The 15,000-nt window shown below is 37.7% G+C and overlaps 2 protein-coding genes across 2 annotated transcripts in view; both read left to right on the top strand.

Moving 5' to 3' along the window:
• Nucleotides 1–5,482, top strand: part of LOC137979689 (uncharacterized) — a 7,621-nt gene extending 2,139 nt beyond the window's left edge. The window contains exons 3-4 of the mRNA XM_068827006.1: nucleotides 386–553; nucleotides 2,758–5,482. Coding sequence (XP_068683107.1) covers nucleotides 386–553; nucleotides 2,758–3,248 — 659 coding nt within the window. The 3' untranslated portion in view covers nucleotides 3,249–5,482. The remainder of the gene's footprint in view (nucleotides 1–385; nucleotides 554–2,757) is intronic.
• A 1,339-nt stretch (nucleotides 5,483–6,821) lies between these two features.
• LOC137978841 (RNA-binding protein pno1-like) overlaps nucleotides 6,822–15,000 on the top strand; it is a 10,749-nt gene continuing 2,570 nt past the window's right edge. Inside the window, exons 1-6 of the mRNA XM_068825946.1 lie at nucleotides 6,822–7,011; nucleotides 7,106–7,255; nucleotides 8,204–8,287; nucleotides 8,595–8,655; nucleotides 11,633–11,750; nucleotides 14,633–14,703. Coding sequence (XP_068682047.1) covers nucleotides 6,844–7,011; nucleotides 7,106–7,255; nucleotides 8,204–8,287; nucleotides 8,595–8,655; nucleotides 11,633–11,750; nucleotides 14,633–14,703 — 652 coding nt within the window. The 5' untranslated portion in view covers nucleotides 6,822–6,843. The remainder of the gene's footprint in view (nucleotides 7,012–7,105; nucleotides 7,256–8,203; nucleotides 8,288–8,594; nucleotides 8,656–11,632; nucleotides 11,751–14,632; nucleotides 14,704–15,000) is intronic.

Genomic DNA, 15,000 nt, shown 5'->3' with positions numbered 1-15,000 from the left:
CCTGTGCTGACTCCCATGCCAGCAATCCCGCCAGCTACACAGACTACGAAATTCATTGAACAACATCTATGAATGTCGTCACTTAGTAGGAAGATTCTATCTGCAATTCTGTACACTCTGCTGGCAGTGGCCTTAGGAGCTATGATGGGAGACAGTTAATTTAATATGTTAAGATTGTGGTCCTATTTAGAGGAGTTGCTTGCCTTATCTCTAGCTCACTGAATGAGTGCTTCAGTCAGCAGAAGACTGAGCCAGTCAGTGTTCATCTTTATAATTAAGGCCATAAGGAAGTCCTTCAAACAATAATATTAGTCAGCTTATTGCACTGTAAATTTTGACTTAGCTGTTAATTGTACCATTAACCTTCTTTAACATTTTGTCATAGAAACAAATGCAGTCTTTAGTAAACTTGGGGCGGAGGACATTGTCAGCCGTTACGATAGACTCTTGCATGAATGGAAATTATTAAAAGATGGTGAACAAGAGTTTAAGGGGGTCATGGGCTTGGATCATGATTGTCCTCTTGTGAAATGTTTGGATTTTCTGCCTCCAGGTGATTAGCTTGCTGTTTTGATGTGGTTTTGTTTCAATGTAAGGATTATCTATTACTGGTACTTATAATAAATTATTAATTTATTAATAAATTATTCCCACTTTCAATCTAAACATAGAAAAAAGACCAAAGACAGTTTGTCTTTTTTGTTGCATTCTCTAATTCAAGTCATTGTATCAATAAGAAAATGAAAGGTGGTGTGCCTCTGTAAAACAACATTATTACAACTTTTCTGTTGTGAAAATTGCATCAACAGAGGTACTCAACAATCAACAGTGTATTTGAAATCTAATGACAACACTAAGAAGTGCCATGATACAACTTTTAGAAAGTAAAAAAATACTTTCCCCACATAGGAATGTTATCATTTTTACACAGATAATGAATAAACCTACAGGAAAGCCGTTAACGCAATAAAATTCATTTACAGCCCACTCTGAAAGGGTGTTTTTTTGTGTTAAAAGATTTTGACCAATCACAAGAGTTGAAAACAAAAGCCAAGAAACGTTTACAATTTTACATGTTCTCCACATACGATTTCTGTGGAATTCATTTAAACTGAGACCAGATGAAAGATGGAAGATGGTTGGAAAGTAAGGATGAATATAATACTGCTTTTATGAAGTTTTGTTAACTTTTGCTGTTTAAGCCAATCAGAAGTAAGTACAGACAATAGAAAAGTTATCACCTTTTTGCATACCAATTGAATTCCAACATGTTCGTTGCTGTTGTTGCTATCGTTCTTATCTGGACCGTTTCTTAATGCAAACTGTCTTCAGCACCAGAGCAAAGTACAGAAAGTAATACAAGCTGTCCAAAGAAAGGTGGTGACTAGTGCTGTTTGTTTCAAAAAATCGTCCAGATTAGAGGATTTTATAATTTCTGATATTTAAAATGAAACCTGGAAAGATTTTCAGAACTGAAACACTATTGATGGTATATGGGTTGGACCTATTATTATTTTTTCTCAAAACAGATTTAGCTGTCAGTAGGGAATGCATGATTTTTTAAACATTATTATGTAAGGGAATCAACGTGTTAAATAGACTGTGAGCAGTCTCTTTTGCTCAGCTAAATCGTTGAAATGAACGAACACTTCAAAATGGCTGAAACTGTGCATCATAAATACCGTGGGCGTTTGTTGTTTCTTTTTACTCTAACCAATTCCCACAGTAGCTTCAGCCATTGAAAGTTCAATGTATACATTTGTTTCAACAATTCTAGAGCAAAGAGAGGCTGCTCGCAGTATACATGCTAAATTATGATTTTATTAGCTGGAATTTTATGGTAAGGAAAAACATGACATTGAAAGCTTCAATTTGTTCAGGTTTTCTTGCAACATTATTTTTTTGTAAATAATTCTTATGGTTTAGTGGGGCTTTTCTATGTTGTGAAGACATGATATTTTTTCAATGGTGACTTGAGTTACTTTTAGAAAATCTGAGTGGTTCTTTGCTGGAGTCAAACCTATGACCTCCCAATAATTTTACTAGTTCAGATGCTCGACCACCGAGATATGGAGCATTTTCACTCACTTGACCAGCAGCCATATTGGGTTACTGAAACAAAAGAAAGTATTTGCATAAAAATAGATTTCAATTCCCGGAGAATTAGTTTGGTACGCCATCATGGCCGCCATTCCTTTGTTTTGGAACACCAACATGGCCGCCGTGACGTCATGTGAAAACGCTCTGTAGGAATCTCATGGGTGCGAGGCCATTAAACTAGATTCTAGTGACAGTTATTGTCCCGCTATACTGCTATGACTAAAACAGTGTGTTCTCAGTATAATGAAATGAATGACAGAGATGGAAATTATATTGCAATATATGTGATTGTCGGCATGACTATTCGTAGGGGTGAGGGGTAGTGGGTGGGGGATAGGGGGTGAAGGTTTGTGTTGTTTCAGCTCTGGTTCCATTCACACACTACCCCCTATCCCCTACCCCTCACCCCTCACCCTCACCCCATGAATAGTCATGCCAGTTATTGCCCCTTTTATTCCTAAGAGCACCCTCCCCCCCCCCCCCCATTGTCAATAAAAATCATCTGGCTTTAGCTAGATTAAAATCTAATTGTGGCATTTTATGGGGTGAAAAGGGTTTTTTGGGCCTTTGCTATTTTTATCATGGAGGAAACCATTCACAAATCAAGTCTTGCAAATCTTGAAATATTTATACTTTTCTTTGGTATGTCACTTGCAGATATGAGAATCGGCTTTTGTCATGGTGGTATTGATGGTCAATATGAATTCCACCTTGACGTTCATCCTCTTGTGTCAGTGGATAAACTCAAAGAACCAATAGCAGATACTCTGAAGACAGCCATCTTCCTTTTCAGAGTAATATCTGATCAAATGAATTTTGTTAAAATGGAAGGAGCATCTATACAGAGGGATCTGGAGAAGTTGACTTCTCGTTTCAAAAACGAAAAGGAAACCAGTGTAAATATAATGGGTGTGCGGCATAGTGTAGAGCTGTTAAATGTGCAACAAGTGGAGCAGGCTCTGCTGATTGTTAAGGATATTATTGCGTATACTGTGGCACGCAGTGATGCATTAATTGAATATATTGCACAACAGGGGGATAAAGTTGATATGCAGGTATCAAAAGTTGATCCAGCTAATCCAAAAGTCATAATTTTTTCAAAGAAGCTAGACAAATTAAAGAAGAAAAAGTACAGGTATCATAAATAAAGCAGACTTTACTAGTAAATATAATTTTATTTGCCTATGGATATTACAAAACTTTGATCTTTTAAGTGCCCCAGTATTTAATATTTTCTGCATTTCACTTTCTAGACCTATTATAAATTATGATGTACAGTAAAAATAGAGATTTCAATGCTGTTGTAACAACAGACAAATGTAGTGATTCAAAACTGAAGTATTGCATGTTTAATTAATCTATTTGATCCTTGCAAGATCGTTTGATAAAATTACTATTTTGAAGATGAACCCATCATGTCATTTCCATAGCCTGAAAGCAAGCTAATCTCCATTTTAATGATACCAAGTGATTAGGGATTTCTGAGAGGTCATTTATATTGTAAGAGGTAGCAGGGAAGCCTCAAGGAGCAGGTGACATCTCGCAATTGCTGATCAGAAACCCTGAAATGGAAAGGTTAGTCAGTTTCACAGTTTGAAGAAAGATGTAAAATATGATAATTATATTTTATCTGAAGTCAAAGTAGGATTTGAACCTGGATTGAATCATCTCCTTTGTCCAAATGAGATGCTGAAATTACAACCTTGCATTGCACTAGTTTGTCCTGAAGATAGTTTTTGGAAAGTCAAGGTGTACAGAAATTATTTAACCCATTGACTCCTGGGGGTTCCCCATTGACATGTAAAATCATCTGGCGTTAGACAGAGTGAAATATTAAGTATGGCCGGTTTAGTGCGGTTTAGGGGTGAATGGGTTAATTAAATAACACAAAAAAATGCAAAATTATTCAGATATTTTCCACTGATTCATGTTTTCTAGCTGTTACTTTTAACTTCTATAACACTAAAATATCAGCTTCCCTTTTAGCAGACAAGTGGCTGGTCCATTGTGAGTCTGCATATGTAAGAGAATTTGGATTAAGAAGGAAACAACAGACTATATACAGAAGCTCCTTCCATACAATAAATCTATCTTATATTCTATGGTTTAACCTATAACACGCATGGATATTTTGCGAGTTGCACGAGCAATGAGCAAAATGTCCGTGAGTATTAGTGTGTTAAACCATTGAATAAGAGATTTATTATTCCACTACAAAAAAAGTGTTATTTTGCTTCAATTTTATTTGGTAAGAGTGTTTTGAAAAAACTACATCATCTGTCCTTCAGCTTGCGTACAAACGATGTAAACAGCACAAAACATTAGCCAAAGATCTTTATTTGATTGGATAATCAAATGAAAACAACTTCTTTCATTGAAAAACTCCCTTTCTGTCCATATTTGCTCTGTTCTAAACTGGTCAAAGTGGGGCACTACAGTGTATTACCGTCTCATATTTTGCGCATTCTCTTGACCAAAATTAATATGGTAAAATGGCGTAATAGTGGAATAATAAAAGTTATGCTGTGGCAAAATCTCTGGCATAGTGATGAAAGTTTTATTTCTGCTATAATTGTACTCAATGGTGAATCTTTTTATGGTGTCAGTGGTTTAGATAAAAATTTATTGTGAGTTTTGAATTATGTATTATTTTTATTAGCAGTAACTGTTATGACATGAAAAACTGTTTCTTTTTAGTAGAATCATATAAATCTAAAATATATTACACTCAGAGTTTTGAAAAGAATCATTCTGTATTGTTTTTGAAGGGTTGAGACATGACATACAAGAATTTAATTTATTATGGGTTTCTAAAACATACCTTGATTTCCCCTATAAGCAAATACCGGTATTAATAAATACATTAAAAAAACAAAGTGAAATACTGTTTTGTAATATTGTAATGACAATAAGACATATTGTAGATTGCTTATGTAACAAATAATTTAGTATTTTTAATATTTTTAATTTAATATTTTTAATTATAATAGCGTAATACAGATCGAGAATTAACAAGTTCACAGATAAACATGTACTAGTAAAAACAATTATTAGATTCTTAAGCTTGAATATTTGGATTCCTAAGCAAATATTTTCAAATTTGTATATTTGCAGAATTTTTGTGAACTTGAACTTGAGAGTCATAATGGCTGTAGAAAGGTTGAAACATCATCATTTATTTGTCACTTGGTTTTACTAGTAATTGATGCAAAGAATAGGATACTGCTTGGGAGTTGATTGTACTCTGTATAGATATGCAAATAATTTTTAAAAGGTAGTGAATTTAAGAACTTTTTTTTTCACAATTGCAATAAAATTTAAATTATATGGATTATATAATATTTAGTAGAGATATTTTTGCCATTCATAATAAAATGATTATTAGTTTCAACCCTTGTTAGATGTATTGGATCATAGAGAATACTCCATAATCTGGTCACATCATTGTGTGCCCTTGTGCTACAGGCAAAAAAATGTGTAGATTTCAGTACTTTTTCCTTAATTGCCACATTCAGTGGTGTCTATATTCATTTCTTTAGCTTCGTAAGTCTTTCAAGACTGTATACCAAGTACCAGTGGCGGATCTAGGGGAGCAACCACAAAAAGCACCCCCTCCCCCCCTCCCCTTCCCCCTTCAGCTCTTGGTCTGGATGCGCCACTGAGTACAAAGCACAACAGAGTTTCATACATTGAGAGTGGGTAGATCCCACTGTACCCTCTCTTTTCTTGTATGCTCTATCAATTTAATTAGGCCAAATGTGGCACTAGGCAAAAGGTAGATTCTTTCCAATGCATGGAATATTTGATTATGTTACATTCTTTGCATTTACCTTCTCATAAACTATGCATGGCTTATTGTCGCCCTGATAGACATCAGTGCTTTCTTTCGGTGGCACAGAGAAGCCATTGGCAGGTAAGCTTTTTAAAGCTTATTGAGTGTTTTCACTCACATGATCATGCAGTAACCTCGTTTTTCCACCGAAACAAAAGGAAAGGTTTGCATAATAATAGAGGATTACCGGTAGTTGGTTACACCAACATGGCTGCTGTAACGTCACGTGGAAACACATTAAACTCAAATGAGGGTAAGGGTAAGTTATCACAAACAAGGGTGCCTAAGGAAAAGTGTTTTCAATCTGATTGGACAACAAAATCAATGGAATGTGCTGTAATGCAAACAATGGCCTGATGCTTGTGTGCTACCAAACATCAAAGGCAGGTGTTTCCATTAAAAGTTGTCTTGTTCAGAAGTGTCAAGTACTCAAATTAAAGAACAACAAGACTCAGCTCCTCTTGTCATTGAATGTCAAATTGATCAGTTGTCAGTTCTAGGGTATTGCTCTGGGATGAGGGCATCCAATTAATTATCTTTGATGGACCTGTCTGGGGCACATGACTTGCCATATGGCCCAGGGGAGGGGAATTTTAGCAGTGCAAAACCAAAGTGATATGCAAATGGTTGGGGGAGGGGACCTGCCAAGAAGTAGGACCCCTTGAGGGTGGAATTCATCTGACCATTGAAAATTCGAAGGTAAGTTAGTTTAATGTGCCCCTTTTAGTGAATTTATGTAGAAGGAAGATGTCTGCTTGTATTCGTTTTGTTATTCAAATGTGTCAAACACTAGAACAAAAGAACCGTTTGTTCCTTTTGTCGAGACAGCCAATAAAGGATCCAGCACATTGCTGTTCTGAAACGAATAGCGGCCTGGGAACGAAAGCAAGCTGCACACGTGATAAGACAACATGGCCGACGGACAGGGTGAAAGCATGTCTAGCAAAACTACAGACGAGGGGCCATTTGAAACAGTTCCAATCAAAAGGAAACGAAAGAGAGGGCAAGTAGAGGACATGGATACTACTGAGGGATCAAAGCGGCCGAGTTTCCCGCCCGCAAAAGCTGAAAAATTGATGGTAAGGGCTCCTCGTTAATTTGACCACGAGTTGCTGCGTTGAAGCTTTCAGTTAAGATTCGGCTTGTCTGTATCTTTATTCTCTCAATTTATAGGATGGAAAGATGGATTCTAGAAAAATACCTGTGCCGCCTCATCGATACACTCCTCTTAAAGAAAACTGGCTGAAAATCTTTACGCCAGTTGTGGAACATTTGAAGCTACAAATTCGTTTCAATTTGACCTCAAGAAAAGTGGAAATAAGGGTAATTGTTAGAACTATTTCCACTCTTAATCGGTTTTGTATTTGAGTTTCAAGGATTGGGTTAAAGGTGACGGTCTTTAAATGGATGTAGATGTTGACACCTGAACCAGCCCTCATAGACAAGTAAAAATAATTGTCTGGCATTACACAGAGTCACTTCCAGGCGGGAAGGTGTCAATAACGGGTTTCATTAGAAGCCAGTCACCAGCGGTATACCACCGTCTATGTTGTCAGAAACCTGAATCTCACCACCAGCTACTCTGCCTTGATTTTCAATCAAACCCTTGTAAAAGACAAAAGTGACGGCAGCTTACATTGATTTGCCGGGGCATCTACTTTAAAAGTTATTGAAACCCCCTGCAATCACCTGAACTTAGAAACAATCAAAGTTAACCCATTGACTCCCAGGGGTTCCCCATTGATGAGTGAAATCGTCGTGTGTTAGACAGTAAAATACTTAGTCTGGCCGGTTTAGGCCAGTTTGGATGTCAAAGGGTTAATGGACAATAATTATGTACACCTACTGGTAGAAGGCAACCAGTTGGCAACTTGCAAAGTTTCACAAAGATGAAACAAGACCAATAAAGACAAACCCAGGTTAGCCAGTGGTCAGAGAGGAATTTGATCCCAGAGCATTGGCAAATCCAATGCCATGACTACTGGACTACAATCTTTTATTATCAAGTTTAAGCTCATGGTGTGTTTGAGCCTTTTTTCCTTTTAACTTGTCTTGACACTACCACTTTAATTTTATTAAAAAATCTTATTTGGACTGTTGTCCTTGCATGCAAAGTGATCAGTTTCCATCCTAGGCTCAACAACATCTTGTGGCTTGAAAAACAGGAACTGCAATTTTTATTTGTGTTTTGTAGGATGTGGTTCTGTCAAAGGCTGGTTTAATGAGAAGTTAATGAATGTTTTTTTGTTGTTGTGCAACTTGTTTTCATAGACTTCAAAAGAGACTCAAGATATTGGAGCAATTCAAAAAGCAGCAGATTTTGTTCAAGCGTTTATTCTTGGATTTGAAGTTGAGGTAGGTGGGATGAATAAATCATTGTTTGTTCTCTCAAATTTTGGGAATTTTAAGATTGTTTGGCTTTTTCTTTGTCTCTATCTGATGGTTTAGTGATGACTATTGCCATGCTAATTGTGAGAGTTTCATCAATTTTTTGATACCCAGCTAGTCTTATTGACAGTTGGTTCATGTAATTGAGAGACTCTGTGACAGCACTGCTTACATTCTGAAAGCCTCAGAAGGTAGAAACATTCAAAACGTTCCCTCCTTTGAAAGCACCAGAGGCTAACAGCTTTTTGCACTTGTTTTTGTTTATTTTTTTTAGGATGCTCTTGCTTTGGTCAGATTAGATGATTTGTTTTTGGAGACATTTGAAATTGCTGATGGTATGTACCAGGAATGTTAGTTCAAAGGGGTTTACTGTGTGATCTTTAGCCTTGCATGTATATCTCTTCAATGAACTCTGTGACCTTCCACTCACAATAATGTAGTGAATAATAAGGAAAATTTGATTAATATCCCTGTTTCGTCTTTAAAATTAACTTAGGAATCACCATAAGCTAAGTTGCTTTCATGACACCATTAACTGTAAGGGCTACAGAAGTATACACTGTTTCAACCAGGTGCCATGATTTTAAATTTTATGATATAATATCGTATGGCAGCTGTTAACTTTGCTTATGCGTGGTGGATAATTTGTAATCACAAGATTGAAATACACCATCCACTGGTGAAAACTATTGAAACAAATTAACTTATTAAAACTATTGCGCTGTCCAAGTACAAGGTTGATGACAGCCTGTGAGAGGACATTATTGGGGCTGTGTCACAACAGTGAAGTTCATTCATTTTTGAGCAGTTTTACCGTACACTCACCCCCACTTGTTATGCAACTTAACATTAAAGGCAATTTTACTGTCTCGCACATAAAATGTAGTTAATGGATAGTGACGTTATTATCTGTAACCCATAGTGGCTCTGTTTTCAATGTTACAGTATCAATTGTGCTGTCTAGTTGCCAAGGTCAGAAAAACTAAGGATTAATTGTCTTCTAGCTTCGAACTTCACTGCTTTTTTGTTGCTAGCAGTCTAGTACGATCCACGGCATTGGCGCTCCTTTCAAAGCTCTGTTCATGGCTATGAGTGGACACATGTGACACTAAGTTCACTTGTAGTAAAGCTCTTCCAACTGGCTATGCCAGCAGACATTTTTCTAGCAACATGTATAAAGCATATGAAAACTATTTAAAGGTCACTTATGTCCTGTCGTTCAGCGCAGTTAGCACTCAATATAATTTATTATTGTGGTTTGCAATTTTTTTCCCTCCCTCCCTTTGAAGTCGAGGTTGGGCCTTGTGATATGCATTTCAATAAACTCGGGACACTCCTGTGTGGTGTGGTTAAGGTTACTTCCCACCTTCAGAGGCCGAAAAAATCGTTTTTTTTTTTATTTGACAAAAGTTAGGTCAGTCATTTTATCTAGCGTTTACAAAAGAAAAATGTTAAAAATCTCAAAAAGCGGCCGAGTTATTTAGAAAAAACGTATTTTCAAACAAAGTTAATAAACTTTGAAGGTGTCATAATCTTGTCAACGGGCGAGACCTCTTGGGGAAATTTTCGCGGCAAAAGCTCACGCTCGTATTCATGTTATTTGCATATTTTTATTTACATCACGTACTTGACAAAATTCCCACGTGGAAGCTCTAATAACTCGTATGGAAAAATCAAAAGCAGAAAAAAGTCCTTGGGTAAAGAAAAGAAAAAAAACCGGCCCAAAGAAGAAAGAAATATCTCCATTTTGCCAAAGAAAGAAAAAGAACCTCGCTGAAAGCGACAAAGGCTCTTGGTTTGGCCAAAAACCTTCGACAATCTCGGAATCTCCTGAAGACCCGGAGCCGGCGAAAATCCTTGGAGCAAGTACCTTAAAAATCAAAGTCAACGCCAGTGCAGTTTGTGGACAAGATTCTTCGTCAGAATCTGTTGGAAGCGATGAGGAAAAAGAAAAATGCGATACCAACGGCCCTAAACACTGGAGCACTTGAGCTGTCCGTCGATTCGTTACTAGTCGCCTCTTGTTTTTCAGCGGCACGTTTTCCGCCTTTGACCTTTTTGGCACGGGTTTTGCCTTTGCCTTTGCCTTTAGTGTCTTTGCCCATTGTAATTGTGTCGACGTCCTGAATTCCACTCGACTGAGCGATATAAAAAACGTGTTGCAATGCGATGCTTTTCCCGGGAAATCTTCATTTATTGTCACAGACGGTAGGAGGTCCTGTCGTTCCATTGGTTTGCGGTTTGATCAGGCGAGATAATCTCCAGGCGTGGCGCGAGTTGCTTGCGAACCTTTACAAGCGAAAATCTCGCATATGATTTTGAGAGGAATACATCCACTTTGACCGAATTTATAGGGTATGCAGATTTGGCGGATTGTCGTGAAATTTCGCCAGAACATTCCATATATAATGACAAACAAAAGTGTGTCGGGAAATTTTGATGTTTAACATATTTTTCGCGTGGCGTCCATTTACGCAATACGTCTCGCACATTTTTAGCTACTCCAACTTTAGATGTGGATATCTAGACAACCAATCAGAATATCGAAAAAGCCCGACACACTTTTGTTGATTGATGCCTTGTGAATAAGACTGTGCAGCCATTTTGCTCGTACTTTGGAATCCGATAGCCGATAAATTCAATAGAAGAACCCTCGGTCGTTTCACGCCTTACCGGCCTGTGACACTTCCTGAAAGAAAACTTCGCTAAAATTGTATTTTTTTCGTCAAGTACATTTATTAAGCTTTCTAATGATATATAGTTTGTTGGGGTTTTATTTAAACTGGTGCGCGTACAATGTTTTTGCCGAAGGGCACCCGCGAAGGTGGGAAGTAACCTTAAGTCTGCACGGTGACTTCCCCCATGCTTGTTGGCTGCTTTGCCCCTTGAATATTGCCTGCGAACTGATACTCTTGTCCAACCCAGCACATGCTGTTTTGCATTTAGCTCGTAGTGCTGGGGAGATAAGTGAGGTTCCTTTGTCACACAGGCTAACCTAACGCAAGGCAGTACTCCCCCATTAATGCCACCTGGAGTCAATGTTTTCTCGTATCTAGTAGTTAGCACACAAACATAAGGAACAGAGGGTTTCAATTACTTTTTTAAACAATGCAAATGAAACGCCTATGATAAACTTTGAAAACTTGTTTAGTGTTAGGCTAAAGGGTTTTCAAAAGACCCAATTGCAATCCATTTTAATCTTCATTAATTTTGCCCATCCCTGCCGCCTTATGTATTTGCTGTTATATTCAACCCTTCCTCCAATATTTTTAGTAAGGTAATAACTGTTATTGCAAATATTTATTAAAACAGTGAAACCACTAAAAGGGGATCACCTTTCCAGAGCTATTGGGCGGATTGCTGGACATTGTGGCAGAACAAAATTTACCATTGAGAATGTATCGAAGACAAGAATCATCCTTGCTGACTCGTAAGTCCTGGAATTCATTTTGATTAATTTTTAATTTCTCTATTAGTTGTTGGCTTTTTCGCTCTGTAAAGACAGAATTATCAAAGAGTGGGCAGCAGTGTTTGCAGAAAAAAAACGCAATCTGACTCATTAATAATTAGGCAACACAATCACTTATCTTGGACGATGGAATTTTATAAGAATCCTTAAACCTCCTGGCCCTGACTAACTTTCAAGCAGTGAAAAGATCTCTTCGAGCAGGTGAAATGAATTTTTTTTCTTTTTTGGAGTAGGGATGGCACATTGGTGAGAGCACTTGCCAGGGCTTCTGATAGGGTGTACAAAAAATTTGGAAATTTTGTGGCACTTTCAAGTCTTGTTATGTGGCAAATTATGCAATAATTATTTCATTTAGCTAATTTAACCTTGTTCCTTTGGTCTAAGGGGAGCACTATCCACTTCTTGCTGTTCAAGAACATAATTATTAGAGCTCAAGGGAGTGATAAAAACATCTGAAATAAATCATTAATTTTGTTGCCTCATTAAAAATTGTTGAAATCAGAAATTGCTAATTTTTCCGATTAAGTGTCACATGACTTAGTGGCAAGGAGCTTGTCCACCACATTTTCGTAGATGATCAATCACAAGTTGCACCAATTTAAGAAAAACAACAGACCATCATCAACATGAAACATTCCTTCAGGGTAGTTCCTTGCCCTGTCTTTGGCCAAAGTGTATACAGAGAGGTGCATTTTTTTTTCCTGCAAAGAAGTGCTGGGAGTATTAACAACAAATTTATCCGTGAGGATGTTTGTTTCAAGTAAAAGAAAATACTACATATTGCAAGAGACTATCTAGCAGTTTTCACGCCACATAAGGTTGACACATACCGTATCTTCAGAGAAAAGCTAAACGATTGTGATTGGTTTATTGAGAGAAATGGATTGAAAATAACTTATGGTTTGAAATTAACTTACATCGTTTGATAAGAGAATAATATCAGAAGCCCTGACTTTGCCTCCCACCTGCAGTTGCATTGTGGCCTGGGTTTGATTCCCAGAGTTGGCATCACATGTGGGTTGAGTTTGTTGGTTCTCTACTCTGCTCCAAGAGGTTTTTTTCCAAGTAAGTATCCGGTTTTCCCCTCCTCAAAAACCAACCTATGATTTGACATGCAAAACAGTGTCCCCAGTTAGTGCCTGAGCACTAAGTACACTTGACACATCATGAACATATTTAATGCTATTTTGAAACTGCATCAACAGCCACTAAATTTGGTGTAAGTGGTCTAATGTCACATTGAAGTTAAGATGTCCCGTGAGCAGAAATCTTGAAATTTTTTTAACTTCCCACATTGATTTTTTGTTCATTTTTGGACAACGTGGAGATAATTGTAAATAAAATCCGTTTCTGGAAAGAAAAATAGGGATCACCGAACGTCCAAGACCGTTAAATCCAGGCAAAGCTATAGCAATGTCCTTTTGCCCTATCATTTCTCATTTTATTACTTAGCGTGCGCGCTCGTGTATGACGTGGCGTGTGCATTTGCGTGCGCAGTAAGGATGCGCAGAAACAATTGGCGCGAACGTCCTTAAGTAGATGCTGAGGTTTCCTTTCGCATTGAGGAATATTGATGTGTCAGAACCCTTGTAATTGACGTATATTGTTTTGAAATTGTTTTGTATTGTTGCTAAGGTGGCCTTGTACACTCTCAGCCTTTCTGAGGCATCTCTTCCTGGCCAGCCACATTTTCAGTAGCATAAAACAACCACAAAACCCTATTGCTCCACTCTTCGCGAGTAGTATTAACGCTCTCTAACATTCTATGTAGTGTAATAACACTGAAGGGTTGTGAGACATGACCTACAGTTTATAGTCCTTTTTTTTTTAGAATACCAAGAATTCTAAATTTGCAGATAAAATTAGTAATGGAGCACTTTATAGGATCTGTTTCACGTTATTTTAGGGTGTTAGGGGAGATCTTTAGTTTATCACGAGTTTAAAACTCGAAAATGGTAATTTGGAATTTGTTTACCAATAACACTATCGTTACATCATAAACAAACACAATAATTCTGAGCAAAAACAACATTTATCTAGGCGATTTGCCATAAACTTAAACAGGATTACTCAAATGCAATCCGTTTATCTTGGCCATTTGTGTCCATCCGTGCCCCTTTCCTTTTGCTGTATTTCTTTTATGATGTTCAACAGTTTTAAGTGGTTGTTGCAATGTTTCATTCCACTTTTTGGGCATTTTGGGTTCCATGAAATTACATAAATTTGCGTGACATAGCACCTGTCAACCTCGTTCCCAGGGTCTCCATTGTCATTGAACGAGGTTGAGCCCCCTGTAAGAACTCCTAGTGTTGTTGCAGTCTGGGTTTTGAACGTTGGACCTCCCACAAGGTAGTTTGATGCACAACCAACCATCAAGCAAGTCATAGAAACACTGTTTATTGTAAGATGTTTGCAAACTTTCAATGTGAACAAGTATTTTTAAGCAGAAGCTCATGAGCTTGAAGCGTTGAACTCTGGGCTCAGAGCTGGGGTTTTTTTTTTAGTTTAAAATTTCCTTATTTGGATGTAACATATCTCGCGCATTTTCCCGCGCGTGTAGCATCGATCTTATTTTTGTCCATATTTGGGCATTAGATTGGTGTCCTAAAATCCTCAGCTTTGTTCCAAGGAAAAGATTTTCAAGTTACACGCTTCAAAGTCATTTGCTTCTGATATAAGTCAGTGGCAAGCTCTTAGCGAAAAACCCCCCCCCCCCCCCCCCCCCCGCCCCACTGCAAGTGTTAAAGACTAGAGTCAATATTCAGTTGCTGTGAATTGCTGCATTTGGGCCAATTTCACCACAAAGCTGATTCTTTTTTTTTTTTTTTGCCTCAATACTTCAGGAAAATTCACCTTTTAGGATCATTTCAGAACATTAGAATTGCCAGGACAGCGATTTGTAATCTTATCTTGGGTAAGTTGCCATGTTGTTATCGTGGTTTTCAAGTGTAAGCGATTTTGAGTTATTGACGGTAACTGGAAGTAAGATTTTAGTTCTTGAGCAGTTGTTCCATCAAAATTTGCGACGAAATCTTGTCTCTAAGTTAAACTCGGCCATGCAATACAAATCTGGCATACGTTACTCGCAAACTCACGTCGACAATTTGAGACTGACGTGCGTGAATCAAATGATGTTAGCTGTGGACACCATTTCACAATACTGACGCCCTATCCATTGGCTTCATGCAAGGATGGTACAGTCGGCTAGTGC

This window comes from Montipora foliosa, chromosome 12, assembly GCF_036669935.1.
Source record: "Montipora foliosa isolate CH-2021 chromosome 12, ASM3666993v2, whole genome shotgun sequence".
Lineage (NCBI taxonomy): Eukaryota > Metazoa > Cnidaria > Anthozoa > Scleractinia > Acroporidae > Montipora > Montipora foliosa.
Note: the sequence above shows the minus strand (reverse complement) of the source record. Positions and strands in the feature narration are given on the sequence as shown.